Genomic DNA, 15,079 nt, shown 5'->3' with positions numbered 1-15,079 from the left:
CATGGAGGGAGAGAGAGAGGGACAGTTCACACTGTTCTTGCCTGCGGGACAGTGTAAACACCACGCCGGGGGGGTGGGGGAGCCCCATTACGCTCTCTTAATCAGAGCAGGATGGCCGGCTGCAGTTGTATCGGGAGATGTAATCGATTCTCATTGCCCCAGTACACCCCCCAGAACCCTACGACTTCAGTGATTCAGCCACACTGAGACCCGTGTGGGTTTTATTTTTGTTTTTGTTCCTGTGAAATATTCCTGTGGATGTGTGCAGCAGGCTTCCTCGGGCTTGTTTGGGTGTGTGGCTTTGTTTCCTGCAGGAAGTGTGAGATCTGAACGTTGTTGTTTGCGTGTTTTGGCAGGGCAGTTACAGGCTTGTGGGTGGCGGGTCGTGGGTGGTGTTGGTGGGAGGTGCGGTCTCATTTTGGTTGGGCAGTTATGGGCTGTAGGCTGGTGGGTGGAGGTTGGCAGGTGGAGGCTGGTGGGTGGTGTGGACGGGAGGTGCGGTCTTGGTTCGGTTGGGCAGTTATAGGCTTGAGGCTGGTGGGTGGAGGTTGGCAGGTGGAGGCTGGTGGGTGATGTGAATGGGAGGTGCGGTCTCGGTTCGGTTGGGAAGTTATAGGCTTGAGGCTGGTGGGTGGAGGTTGGCAGGTGGAGGCTGGTGGGTGGAGGTTGGCAGGTGGAGGCTGGTGGGTGGTGCGGATGGAAGGGGCGGTCTCGGTTCAGTTGCGCAGTTACAGGCAGTAGGGTGGAGGGTCGTGGGTGGAGGGTGGTGGGGATGGGAGGTGCGGTCTCGGTTCAGTTGGGCAGTTGGTGGCGGGTGGGTTGTGGGTGGTATGGATGGAAGGTTTGGTTGGGCAGTTATAGGCAGTAGGGTGGAGGGTCGTGGGTGGAGGGTGGTGGGGATGGGAGGTGCGGTCTCGGTTCAGTTGGGCAGTTGGTGGCGGGTGGGTTGTGGGTGGTATGGATGGAAGGTTTGGTTGGGCAGTTATAGGCAGTAGGGTGGAGGGTCGTGGGTGGAGGGTGGTATTGATGGGAGGTGCGGTCTCGTTTCAGTTGGGCTTGTGTTCTGAGTAACGCGATCCCTCCTGCTGCTGCACACAGCGTGCACTGCTTTTACCCGCCTGAGTACCACCTCTCTGCTGCTGTCAGGGAAGTGTGTAGGGCCTGACTGTGTGTGTGTGTGTGTCCAGTGTGAGAATGTGCACGCGTGTGTGTGTGTGTGTATGTATGTATGTGTGTATGTGTGCATGTGTGTTGTGCATGTGTGTGTGCGTGTGTGCACGTTTGCTTGTGTTAGTGTTTTGTGCACGTGTGTGTGTGTGTGTGTGTGTGTGTGTGTGTGTGTGTGTGTGTGTGTGTGTGTGTGAATGTGTGTGGTCCGCAGAGAGACGGTGCCAGCATCCTAAAAGCCTCATTTACCTCACAGCAGCTTAGAGCAGTGAAAATGGTCAAGACTTTTATTTCTGATCATTAGTTTAATTGATGTTTAGACTTTTTTTCTTTTGCGAACATTTGTATTTACTGTACTGTGATAAATAGAGTGGTAATTAAATGGGATTGACATAAATGCTTGTCGGGTGTTTTCATAAACTGGCTCGTTCTAAGGCCGAGCAAATATATTAATGTAGGCGATTTTGGCACCAGGGAGTTCCCTGACAGTTGTGGAGATGCTCTGGTTGCCTTCAGTGGAGTGGAGATGAGGGTTTACATAGGCTGCATGGTACACACAGAAGCACTAATGGTGTAGATGGCTCCACCTACTGGAAAATCTCTGGCTCCTGCAAACTCCTGTTATGTTACATATTGTCTTTCTTTTTTTGGATGTATCCTCTGTTTTTGAGTGTAAATCGAAGTGGAATAGATGGTGTTAAATTACCTCGTACCTGTCTTTTGTGAGTGATCCTTAACTGAAGTTTGGGGAGGTTTGCATGCATGGTGGAAGGGGAAATCTGTAAATATAATTTAACACTGTTTGTCTGTTTCTGTTACTGGGAGTAATATTGCATTAGGCTTGCTCTGTGAGACATGTGACCCACAGAATCCCCTCAGCAACGCTGGTAGTTTATTGGCTGTCGGTGTTAAAGAGCAGTTGAGTTAGGAAATAGTTTGGCCGTTGTGTTCGCTGCTTGAGCCTGCTGTCTGCAGGAGTTCCATGACAGGTTTTCCTCTGTGCCCATCGCCTGCTACTGTGGCTAAGGCCTTTTTCCACAGACACTGCTCCAAGCCTTCCCTCCCCGTGCATGTGTGTGTGTGCATACGTGTGTGTGTGTGTACATGTGTGTGTGTGTGTGCGTGCGAGCGTGGGAGCATGCAAGCGAGTGTGTGAGTGTGTGTAAACCACTCTGAGCAGGCAGTATGAGAGCAGATAGCTCTCTGTGTTCAGAGACAGCAGCGGGAGGCTGCGCTGGTATAATGGAACGGATAAGGGCAGGCTGCCATTTGGGTTTGCGCTCGGCAGAGGGACCTGAAGCCAGCGCTGTCGAGCCCAGGCTCAGAGACCTCCGCTCCGCTCCGCTCCAGGTTTTCCGGCTCGCTGCGGCTCAGGGGCTCTCTCCGCTCAGAGACGCGTCGGCTCCGCGCTCCGTCACGCAGCCCGGCGCTCCGCTCCGCCCCGGGTTTTCAGTCTCCCCGCAGCCCCGAGGCTCTCTAGCAGAGAGATCACATGTAAAGCCGTCCCCCCTTTGTAGTGGAGGAGCACAGAGTGACAAGCTGTTTCTTGCTTTTAAAAAAAAAAAAAAGGCGCTTGCCCACCTTCCGAGACTTTGTGGATTTGCGCCTCGAATCCGTGGCGCGCCCCGAGGCCGGATGTGGGGATTTGCTCGGCGCTCTACGCCGACTTTCTGACGGAGTTACTTAGCGGGAGCGGCGGGATCGCGTCGCCGTGGCGAGAGAGAGCGAGAGAGAGAGAGAGAGAGAGAGAGAGCGAGAGAGGGTCTGTCTGCGGAGCGGAGCTGGAAAAGTAAATCTGTGGGCAGTCTGGCTGGCTGCTTGTGACTGTTTTGCGCCTCTGTGTGTGTGTGTGTTTTAAATGGCTCCTGCGGGCACTGGCTCTTAAAGGAACAGGTATGAGCGCTTTTTCCCCCTTTGGAATGGTGGTCTTTTGCGTTTTTTTTCTTTCTTGTTTCGAGTGAATTTGAGCGACGTTGTTTTCGGAGTCGTCGTTTCTGTTCCTCGTTCGGTTTCCACTCGCCCGCCGCGTCGCGCGGCTTCTCCTCGGCGTCCGCGGGTCTCGTCGCGCGTATACCGCCGGAGTTTTTTTTTTTTTTTTTTCACGCGTAAAAAGTAGATTTATAAAAACTCTCCCCCTGGCTCGTGCAGGAATTTCACGCTGCATTTTGAGGTTTTTTTTCCGAGCAGAAGAGAAAAACGCGTAATGAAGAGAAATGTTCTGTGTGCGCGCACAGCCAGCCTGCGCGCTGCGTGATTCATGGGAACTTGTCAAACTTACTGCTGGGCTCGACCGAAGGCGTCCGGCGCCCGATATTTTCATCGTCCGTCTGAGTTGGTGTTACAAAAACACGCCGTGCTGTCTTCGCAGTTCGCTGCTTTGCTTTTTATTTTATTGCTGTCTTCCTGCTTTTTCTCATTTCCTTTTCCCTTTTTTTATCCTCGCATAACTGCAGAACAAAAGCGCTGTGAACCTCAGAAGTTCGTAATAAAAACAAATAACAAAAAAAACGGAACGCAGTGGCGTTTCGAAGCTCGTTTCTTTTCCGTGGAAGCATTCCTGTTGATTGTGGCTGATCCTCTTTTTTTCCCCTCTCTCTCTCTCTCTCTTTTCTTTTTTTATGAAAAAAACAGAAGCGGTTCATTAAAGGGCTGAGACAGTACGGCAAGAACTTCTTCAGGATTCGCAAGGAGTTGCTGCCCAACAAGGAAACGGTAAGGAAGGCTCGACGTTTTCTCTCTGTAGGGAAAGCCAAAACCCCGTTGAGTCCCATGAAGTCAGTCGCCTTTATTTTTCCTGAAACTGATATGCATGCTTGTTTCACTGTTGCAGTGTATTCAGATTGTATTTTTAAAATGACAGCTTGAGACCTTGTTGTCGCTATGTGTTTTTTTTATTTATTCCTTAAAAATAGTTGTCACCACAAAGTTAAATATTTAAACAAAACTGCGATAAGTGCATTGTTAGTGTGCATGGGCTGGAGTGGTTAATATATGGAAGTACTCCTAGTGCTGAATATTTCTTACTGGGAGAAAGTTTTTTTTTATTTTTTATTTTTTATACTTCTGTGCCTTTCCCCCTCTCTTTTTGCACACATCACTCAAGCCTAATTGCGACCTCTGACCTGGAACTGATTGTTTTGGTTTCAATTTCCTTTGCCGTGTGCGGTGTCTGCCGGCACCACACACATTCATCACCCATCAAACACAGCCCGTCAGTGAACCTGTCAATCAAAGCCTGCCTGTTGCTCAGAGGAAACTGAGCTTTTTATCACCTGAGCAAACGCTTATTTCACCCAGAACAGGTCATTTTCCCGCCTGTAGCGCTCCTGTTATTTTTTGGTTTTGGGATGCCTCATGAAGGTCTTCGCGACCAAAATGTTTTGTTACTAATGTAACACTTTCTTAGAAACTTTTGATTTCGGTGTGCGGATATTATATCCTTCTCACAAATGCTCTGTGCGCATTTCTTTAGCTGTGCACGATTAACTTTATTTTTGTAACTTTATTTATTTAAATGAGGACTTTTCTGCTTGTTTCGTCATCGTTGGCGGCTGATACACCCCCCCTAGCGTCCCCTCCGCTCGGCACGCGTGAGTTTGCGATCTCGTTAGCGGGTTCCCAGTAGCAGCCGCGGCTAGCGGTTAGCTCCCGAGCAGGAGCGCTACGCAGTCAGGCTGTGATTAATGGCGGCGAGCGGAAAGGTCATCGCCGCCCGCCCACTCTCTCTCTCTCTGGGCCTCCGCGGAGTTACGCAACGCCGCCGTGCGCGTCGCCCGTCGGCCCGCTGGTCTCGGCCCGGGCCCGACGCCGTCGGGACGCACGCCTGTCATCAGGCTCTGCTCCGCGGGAGGGGACCGCGCACGGGCTGGGCACGTGGCTAACGTAGCATCGCCGCTAGCCTGTCCTGCGTGTGGAACGCTCGTGTTTTTACGTCGCTGCCATCGGGCCGGCTTTCACTTTGTCGCATGTCCTACATGGAAAAAAACATACATATGCGTTCTGTTGTTCTAGGTCAGCTGGAAAAGAACACGGGGTAAACTCTGGAAAGGGCACAGATTGCCCGCTGCCGCTCGTGCTTTCTGTAAATACACTAATACTTGGCGGTCTGCTCACTGGAACGCGTCGGTGTTCTGCTTCAGGGGGTCACATTGACCTTTTTTTTTTCCCTGTTAATGTTTTATTTATTTCCCCCGACAAATGCAGATGGAATAGCAGCAGCCTGTGACCCTGGTATTACCACCACTCAGGAGTTACAGCTAAGTAAATACCTAAACAAACTCCTGCAGTGTGTGCACATACGTGTGCACACATACATAGCGTGTATGTACAGTGTGTACATACAGTACATACCCACTGCTGTCATTGGTGGACAGCCTGTTTGTACCGCGTTTGGGTTGATTCTCCAGATTTCTGAATGGTAAATCTGCACGTGTGGAAAAAAAAACAAGTGCAGTATTAATGGGAAAATAACTTTTCTTTTTCCTAATTCCCTTTTTTTTTCCTAATTCCCTTTTTTTAACATTCCCTGGGTATTTAAATTTGTATTTAAATGGGACTTTAAAAGCAGCTGCTTGCAGATGTTGTGATGCAGATGTTGTGATTTTGAGGCTTTGGGGGAGGCCTGTTCCTCAGGGGAAGCAGCGTTTGTGTCACAGTCTCTGTGCTGCTCCCGTATGCAGTCCTGTGGGGGTCTCTCTCCCCCCCCCCGTACGCAGACGGGACGGTTTTAATGAAGGGTTACGTAACGCGCCTCGTGGAGACTGGCTCGGCTCGCCCTCCTCGGCGACCTTGTCATCGTAAAAAAAAAAAACTAAGAAAAAAAACATTTGAACGAGTGAGAGTTAACCCCGCCCCCTGGAGCACCCCAGTGCCAGTTAACCCCGCCCCCTGGAGCACCCCAGTGCCAGTTAACCCCGCCCCCTGGAGCACCCCAGTGCCAGTTAACCCCGCCCCCTGGAGCACCCCAGTGCCAGTTAACCCCGCCCCCTGGAGCACCCCAGTGCCAGTTAACCCCGCCCCCTGGAACACCCCAGTGCCAGTTAACCCCACCCCCTGGAGCACCCCAGTGCCAGTTAACCCTACCCCTAGGAGCACCCCAGTGCCAGTTAACCCCGCCTCCTGGAGCACCCCAGTGCCAGTTAACCCTACCCCTAGGAGCACCCCAGTGCCAGTTAACCCCGCCCCCTGGAGCACCCCAGTGCCAGTTAACCCCACCCCCTAGGAGCACCCCAGTGCCAGTTAACCCCGCCCCCTAGGAGCACCCCAGTGCCAGTTAACCCCGCCTCCTGGAGCAGCTCCACATCGGCGTACACCCTGGGCGTTGCATTAAGAGAATGAGAGAGAGAGAGGCGTGCGGGCTGGTTCTCGCATCGTTCTCGCATCGTCAGCAGAAACTCGGTCCATAAAAGAGTCTTCCTCCCGCCGAGGCCACGGACGCCTGCTGTTTACAAAATGAGGAAGAGGAGCCGGCTGTGGACTACACAGGGCTCAGTACTCAGGCCCAGGTACTGTAGCGCACTTCAGTAAGGGCTGGGTGGAAGAACTAGGTATTGTAACTGTACACATGTTTAGTAAATCTGAAAATCAATAGTTGGTACGTATATATTATTGTGGTCCCCAACTCCCCAGTATTACGCTATTGCTTCAGCCATTTCCAATTCTTTTGGACAGTCTTCAAAAAATATAATAAAATTCTCAAACGTTAAATGCAGTCACGCAGAGCATGTAGGCTAGTTGCTATGTGAGAAAATATATCTCTCTTAATTCTCTTAATACTTTCTGCTTTTACACAGTACCAGGCCTGTGAAACTGGGCCCTGTATCCCACCCTCTGATTTCATTTTCCCCTGATTTCATTTTCCACTCTGATTTCATTCCCCCCTCTGATTTCATTCCCCCGATTTCATTTTCCACTGATTTCATTCCCCCGATTTAATTTTCCCCCTCTGATTTCATTCCCCCCTATGATTTTATTTCCTCCCCCTGATTTCATTTTTCCTCCAATTTCATTCCCCCCTCTGATTTCATTTTCCCCCTCTGATTTCATTCCCCCCATTTTTATTTTCCCCCTCTGATTTCATTTTCCCTTTGATTTCATTTTTCTTCCAATTTCATTCCCCCCTCTGATTTCATTCCACCCTCTGATTTCATTCCTCCCCTTTTTTATTTCCCCGCTCTGATTTCATTTTTCATTTTTATTTTCCCCGATTCCATTTGTCCCCTCTGTTTTTATTTTTCTCCTTTTCCCTCTGATTTCATTTCCCCCCTTTTCCCTCTGATTTCATTTCCCCCCTCTGATTTCATTTTTCCCCCTCTGATTTCATTTTCTCTCTGATTTAATTTTCCCCCTCTGATTTCATTTCCCCCTCTGATTTCATTTTCTCTCTGATTTAATTTTCCCCCTCTGATTTCATTTCCCCCTCTGATTTCATTCCCCCCTCTGCTTTGGTTTGCCCGGGCTGCCTCGCCGTGCTCTGTAAATCCCTCCTGCGTTGAGCTGCGTTTCCCTCTCGCGCTCGTGTGTTAATCAGTGCCTAGCCGTTCCAAGCGGCCCACGCACAGCGGGTCAGGCTCCGCGCGCGTCACCATCAGCTCTGATTCGGTTACACATTCCAAATGCCTCTGCAGGGAGGCCCGAAATAGACGCTCCGCACGCGCCTGCTACTGTACGGCACATACCCCGATTCCTCTTGTGTTCAGTGCAGGCCCTTATTCGCCTTGAAATTAAAGTACATTATCAAACAGAACTGAAATTGCAAGTACATTTGTACACATAGAGCACATCTTACACTGTAACTGATGAAATGTGCAGTGTTTTTATATTATATGTGAATATATATTGAAGCAAAGCGATATACTGTGTGCGGAAGGGGAGGAGCCTCCTGTCGTTTCCTTATCGCAGTTTTCTTGTCCTCTGAGTAGATGGGGAATTGCTCGACCCCGAGCGCTTTGACTCGACCGTGAAGACCTCGAACTGAAAGCCAAAGCAAGTTTTAGACAAAAACACCGCGTTTTCAGACTGGAAAATAAGAACAATCCATGGGAGCCGTGCTTTCCTGCTTTCCTGCTTTCGGGTCCAAAAAAGGCGAAGGGCTTTCCAGCTCGGCTTCCTGTTTGTACCGGGGCGTGAGAGCTGGCACTGCAGGCCCGAGCAGCCTTTGTGCTGGGGCTCTGCGACGCACACAGTAGCTTATATTACAGCTGCGTTTGTGTATGCAGGAGTGTTCCTGTGTCAGCGGCTGCTCTCTAAATCCCAATGTATTCCCCCCCAAAAAATAAGTAAATAAATAAATAAATATGTGTGCACTCGGAGGGTTTGAAAAGAATGCATTACCAGTTCCGTGCTCGCTGAAACGATCTGCCGTTCCTGGCTGGATGTTCCTGGGGTGCTGTTTTTTTTGGGGGGGGGCGGGGGGGGTGTTGGGAGATGCACATATTCATGAGTGCGAATGTGACGGCAGCAGCGGCTGTGTTATTTGCTCTGTATGGCCTTTCTGCTCGATGGGAGAGTTCCTCTCTCTCTCTCCCTCTCTCCCTCTCCCTCTCTCACTCTCTCTCTCGCTCACTCACTCTCCCTCTCTCACTCTCTCTCTCGCTCACTCACTCTCCCTCTCTCACTCTCTCTCTCGCTCACTCACTCTCCCTCTCCCTCTCTCACTCTCTCTCTCGCTCACTCTCCCTCTCCCTCTCTCACTCTCCCTCCCTCTCTCTCCCTCTCCCAGTCTCTTTCTCGCTCTCTCCCTCTCTCTCCCTCTCCCTCTCTCACTCTCTCTCCCTCTCTCACTCTCTCTCCCTCTCCCTCTCTCTCACTCCCTCCCTCTCTCTCCATTAATACCTGCTCCCACGAGCAGCACACGGCCAGATTCATCCTGTGCAGCCGATCGAACGCAAACTGCTCTTTAAATTGTGGTGGGGGGGGGGGGGGGGGGGGTGGAGAGAAGGGGGGCAATTACCAGAGGTAGGAAATGCATGGTTGCACACGCACCTTTGACTTTTAAATAGAAACAAAAAATAAAATAAAATCCAGCTTTCTCCTGCAGCTGAAAAAGAGCTCCCTCTTGCTTTGGGTGAAGAGCTGGCCTCCGTGCCCACAGCCTCGCAGTCTAAGTTTCAGTTGGTACCCCTGGGGGGGGGGGGGTCTGATTTATCTTCCTCACGGTCCTCTGCTCCTCCTCTTGCTCTCTTAAAGATTGCATAAAGGTTGCATAAGCCTGGGAGGTAGAGCAGCACAGTTCAGTTTTAAGGTTTAAGTAACGGTGGGTAGCGTTTTCTACTGTTACTCCATTTCTGCTTTTTTCCCCCTCCTCCAATACATGGCATACACATTAATAGGGAATGTTTTAAAAAAACAAAAAAAAAAACATTATGTGCCAGAAAAAGCTGACCTCACACGAATTGGGTTGCTTGGCCCGGGACCGTGTGCAGATACGACTGCAGCGCTAACTGAGGGGGGGCGGGGGGGGGAGGGGGGGGGGGTGTACGGAACATTCCGGGCTGTTGTCCAGGATGGGAGAGCGAGACACGGTGTGCCTCTGCTGCTGCTGCTGCTGCTCTCCCCGCCCTGATTAGCTGCGTTTCCCATAAAGCCCCAGCCCTGCCAGGCATGAGCGCCCAGCCCTGAGTAAACACTCCCAGCCCAGCCCAGCCCAGCCCAGCCCAGCCCAGCCTGCCTGCGTTTCCCCCAACGCTGCTTTATAATAAAGCCAAATCAAGGACAAGGGCAGGAAGCGCTCGCCTAAGTGCGTGCGTGCGTCCGTGTGTGTGCGTGCACGCGTGTTTCCGTAGCTCTGATTGGCTAACCGGTTACCCGTGAAATCCCACCGTCTCATCTGCTCTGATATTAAAGCACATGAAGGTGAACTGAGAGTAACTGAGCATTCTAATGCTGATGTCACAGTCGCCGCTGGTAACTGGAAGCCGTGGTGTTCTAGAGAACCCTGAGGGTTCTGAAAAAAAACATTCCAGAATCAACCAGCTCTTCGGAGGCTCTAAACACCGTTTGAGCTCAGTTTTGAAACGGTGGAGCACGGCAGGTTTGGGCTCCCTCCAGCCCCGTCCTTCTCCGAGGGACGACGGCGGCGGCGGCGGCGTTCTTGGCGCGCCGCCTCGTAGCCAGATTTCGGCGGGGTCGCTCTCCGCGCAGACCTCAGACGTAATTCACTCCGGCCGCCAGCCTCCAACCGCGGCTTATGAGTCTAAATACCACGGTGGCCCTTTTAATTAAAAGGCTTGTTTTTAATTAAAAGGAGCTTTGCGCGCGTTGGGGAGCGGCTGACGGGGGTTCGAGGAGGCCGAGCGGTGGTTGTTTCAGGGATGTTAAAAATGTCACAGGGCTGCTGCACTCTGACTGTTTTTAATGCCATTTCCCTTTTAGGCATGGGAGGTGTGGGGACATTTTTTTCCTTTTCTTTTCTTCTTCTTTCATATTCTTAAAATGCCATGGAGGTATGTAATGTAAGTACGAACACCGCCTCCCACCCCCCACCCCCACCCCCCCAAGGAAGAAAGCAGTTTTAATGTAGGTAGTACAGAACAGGAAGTGGAGAATGCCACTGAGTGGGTTTTGTTGCAGCTTTGATGTGGTTGTGTGACAGCTTTAAAGCTGCCTGGTTTTGTGAGGGGGGGGTTTGGCTGTGTGTGGGGGTGCTTGGGCGGGGGTGGGGGGGCAGGTGATCCACCTCCTGCTACAGTGTGTCTGTCTCAGCACGGGCTGTTCTCATTGGCAGAGGCAGCAGCTGCAGGGAGAACGCAAACGCAGGTTTTCCTGCTCGTGTTTCTCCGACCTGTGAAAGGAGAGCTCATTCGCCCTTTCCAAACGCAGCGGGATCCGCTACCTACCCAGCACCCCGCCACGGCCTGCCTCTCTGTCCAAGGCCATTTCACTGGTCACACACCGCTCTCACACACTCTCCTCCTCGCTCTCTCTCTCTCTCTCCTGCTCTCTCTCTCTCTCTCCTGGTCTCTCGCTTTTTTCTCTATCCTGCTCTCTTTCTCTCTCTCTCCTGCTCACTCTCTCTCTCTTTTTCTCTCTCACTCTCTCTCTCTCTCTGCTGTGGGTTATACCTGCAATGTATGTACTAATAAGAATGCAGTTAGCAGGCATATGTAATTCAGTAATGTTTATACTTGCTGTGCATTAGGTCACATGCCCCATCCATCAGGTAAAATAAATTTACACAGTACAGGAAACGGATTTAAAAGCTGTGGCATAAGCGTCAGAGGCATTTTTGCATTGTCATTTTTAGCTTGGTGATTTAGCTTGTGCATCACTAGTTTTATTTGGTCTTAGTGTGATGTTGCAGAATGTTGAGTTTATATAACACATACACTCACACATTCACACACACACACACATGCGCACGCGCACACACACACACACACTCTTTTTTTCTTTTCTTTTTGCTGACTCTGTATTCAGACGTGTCGGTGCGTGATTTCTCCGGGGTCTGTCTGAAACGGAGACTCTTCTGCAGCTGTGTGGAGCTCACAGACGCTGTGCTTGTCCGGACCGATCACATTAAAATTGTACACATTCCACCATCCGTTCCACTCTGAACTGCCTGGTAATTCAGTGTAGCTTTTTTTTTTTTCCTCCTGCTTGTTTTCCACACAGGAGGGTTTGGCTTGTCCCGCAGACAGCGTTCTGTCTAACCTTGCAGTGTCAGCAGTGAAGGCAGGGCCATTTTTGGGTTGCCTTTTTCCCCGGGTTCAATATCCCCCATTCTGTAGTGCTACTCGGATGGAGGAGTAGGTGTTGGGATGCTGATCTGGGGAGATAGTAGATGGTTCCAGTCTTCAGCCACTTTTCCCCCTGAAATGCAGCTTCCATTTAACCCATTGACCCTTTCCAGGACATCAATAATAGATGAATGGAAGTGGCTGAGGAAGTAATGATCCAATGCAGCATGTTGTCACAGGTAGAATTTAGCACGTACTGCAGGTTTGGTGTAAACTGTAGTAAAGGTGTAGTTCTCCGTGCTGTGGCTGCAGTTTGGGTTGTGCTGCTGGTTTGGTGTAAACTCTAGTAAAGGTGTAGTTGTGGCTGCAGTTTGGTTGTGCAGCTGGTTTGATGTAAACTCTAGTAAAGGTGTAGTTGTGGCTGCAGTTTGGGTGTGCAGCTGGTTTATGTACGGGTGTAGTAACGGTGTAGTTCTCCGTGCTGTGGCTGCAGTTTGGGTGTGCAGCTGGTTTGTTGTACGGGTGTAGTAAAGGTGTAGTTCTCCGTGCTGTGGCTGCAGTTTGGGTGTGCAGCTGGTTTGATGTAAACTCTAGTAAAGGTGTAGTTGTGGCTGCAGTTTGGGTGTGCAGCTGGTTTATGTACGGGTGTAGTAACGGTGTAGTTCTCCGTGCTGTGGCTGCAGTTTGGGTGTGCAGCTGGTTTGTTGTACGGGTGTAGTAAAGGTGTAGTTCTCCGTGCTGTGGCTGCAGTTTGGGTGTGCAGCTGGTTTGTTGTACGGGTGTAGTAATGGTGTAGTTCTCCGTGCTGTGGCTGCAGTTTGGGTGTGCAGCTGGTTTGTTGTACGGGTGTAGTAAAGGTGTAGTTCTCCGTGCTGTGGCTGCAGTTTGGGTGTGCAGCTGGTTTGTTGTACGGGTGTAGTAATGGTGTAGTTCTCCGTGCTGTGGCTGCAGTTTGGGTGTGCAGCTGGTTTGTTGTACGGGTGTAGTAAAGGTGTAGTTCTCCGTGCTGTGGCTGCAGTTTGGGTGGGCAGCTGGTTTGTTGTACGGGTGTAGTAAAGGTGTAGTTCTCCGTGCTGTGGCTGCAGTTTGGGTGTGCAGCTGGTTTGTTGTACGGGTGTAGTAAAGGTGTAGTTCTCCGTGCTGTGGCTGCAGTTTGGGTGTGCAGCTGGTTTGTTGTACGGGTGTAGTAATGGTGTAGTTCTCCGTGCTGTGGCTGCAGTTTGGGTGTGCAGCTGGTTTGTTGTACGGGTGTAGTAAAGGTGTAGTTCTCCGTGCTGTGGCTGCAGTTTGGGTGTGCAGCTGGTTTATGTACGGGTGTAGTAACGGTGTAGTTCTCCGTGCTGTGGCTGCAGTTTGGGTGTGCAGCTGGTTTGTTGTACGGGTGTAGTAAAGGTGTAGTTCTCCGTGCTGTGGCTGCAGTTTGGGTGTGCAGCTGGTTTGTTGTACGGGTGTAGTAAAGGTGTAGTTCTCCGTGCTGTGGCTGCAGTTTGGGTGTGCAGCTGGTTTGTTGTACGGGTGTAGTAAAGGTGTAGTTCTCCGTGCTGTGGCTGCAGTTTGGGTGTGCAGCTGGTTTGTTGTACGGGTGTAGTAAAGGTGTAGTTCTCCGTGCTGTGGCTGCAGTTGGTACGGCCCGTACAGCCTGGTCCCCGCACTCTCCCGCTCCCTCCCTCCCTCCCTCCCTCCGTGTTCTCGCCCTGGCTGTAACCGATTGGCTCGCTGTCAGAGCCGGGCCTTGTGTGGCTCCCTCACAGCTGTGCCAGGAAAAACAGAAAGCATCTGTTCCAGCGAGGGCCCGGCCGGGACCACAGGGTAAATACATGACTTCAGCACTAACGGCCACCCTGCACACACAGCCCTGCGCTGGACAGGGAGGGCCTTCCCCCCTCTCTCTCTCTCGTTCTCTCGCTCTCTCTCTCTCTCTCTCCCTCTCTCTCATGCTCTCTCTCGCTCTCTCCCTCTCTCCCTTTCTCTCTCTCTCTCTCTCTCTCCCTCTCTCTCTCTCTCTCTCTATCTCTCACTCACTCTCTCCCTCTCTCTCTCTCTCTCGCTCTCTTCCTTTCCCTCTCTCTCTCTCCCTCTTTCTCTTTCGCTCTCTCCCTCTCTCTCCTTCCCCCTCTCTCGCTCCGTCTCTCCCTCTTCTTTTCTCTCACCCGCTCCCTCTCACTCTTTCTTTCCTTTTCCCCCCTCTCTCTATCCCTCCCTCTCCTGCTCTCTGTCTCCCTCTCTTTCTCGTCCTATGCTTTCGGAGAATACACAGGGATTAAAGAAAATCATTTTTCTAGGCCTGTGCGTGTAAAATGGTTGTGCATGGTTTCCATTGGTGAAAGCTCTCTGCCCTCTCTCCCCTCGCTCGCTCGCTCGCTCGCACCATGTGATCGGCGGTTCCAGGCAGGGTCAGGATTGAAAGCAACATCAGCTCCGAGATGTGAGCTTAAGCCCCCCGCCTTGTCGGCTAATCCACCCCCCCCAGAAATGTCCGGGAGATGGAAGCGCTCTGAAACATCTCTTAATGCCGAGCTTATGTTGTCACTGGCTGCAGCTCTCCAGCACAGAGCCTTCTGCAGCAGGGCTGCAAAATAGAGCTGGAGAGAGAGCTGGGGGAGAGAGGGAGAGAGAGATGGGGGGAGAGGGAGAGAGAGATGGGGGGAGAGAGGAGAGAGAGCTGGGGGGAGAGAGGAGAGCTGGGGGGAGAGAGGAGAGCTGGGGGGAGAGGGAGAGCTGGGGGGAGAGGGGAGAGCTGGGGGAGAGGGGAGAGAGAGATGGGGGGAGAGGGGAGAGCTGGGGGAGAGGGGAGAGCTGGGGGGAGAGGGGAGAGAGATGGGGGGGAGAGGGAGAGAGAGCTGGGGGGAGAGAGGAGAGCTGGGGGGAGAGGGAGAGAGAGATGAGGGAGAGAGAGATGGGGGGAGAGAGGAGAGCTGGGGGGAGAGGGAGAGAGAGCTGGGGGGAGAGGGAGAGAGAGATGGGGGAGAGGGAGAGAGAGATGGGGGGAGAGAGGAGAGCTGGGGGGAGAGGGAGAGAGAGCTGGGGGGAGAGGGAGAGAGAGATGGGGGAGAGGGAGAGAGAGATGGGGGGAGAGGGAGAGAGAGATGGGGGGAGAGGGAGAGAGAGATGGGGGGAGTGGGGGGAGATGAGAGGGCTGGAGAGAGATGAGATGGGCAGAGCTCGGGAGAGAGGAGTGGATGAGCTCATGCGCACACTCCAGTGTCATTTCGGGAGTGTGGCAGAGGAGTGTGGAT

The 15,079-nt window shown here is 51.9% G+C and overlaps 1 protein-coding gene across 13 annotated transcripts in view; it reads left to right on the top strand.

Moving 5' to 3' along the window:
• The window catches only part of LOC118207290 (arginine-glutamic acid dipeptide repeats protein-like), a 183,462-nt gene that overhangs the window by 150,685 nt on the left and 17,698 nt on the right, over positions 1–15,079 (top strand). For all 13 annotated transcript variants that reach the window (XM_035380702.1, XM_035380704.1, XM_035380703.1 and 10 more), the window contains one exon: positions 3,799–3,879. In XM_035380702.1, the coding sequence (XP_035236593.1) occupies positions 3,799–3,879 (81 nt within the window). The remainder of the gene's footprint in view (positions 1–3,798; positions 3,880–15,079) is intronic.

The sequence above is a fragment of the Anguilla anguilla genome, chromosome 11 (assembly GCF_013347855.1).
Source record: "Anguilla anguilla isolate fAngAng1 chromosome 11, fAngAng1.pri, whole genome shotgun sequence".
NCBI lineage: Eukaryota > Metazoa > Chordata > Actinopteri > Anguilliformes > Anguillidae > Anguilla > Anguilla anguilla.
The sequence above is the reverse complement of the archived record's forward strand: the minus strand, read 5'-3'. Positions and strand labels throughout refer to the sequence as shown.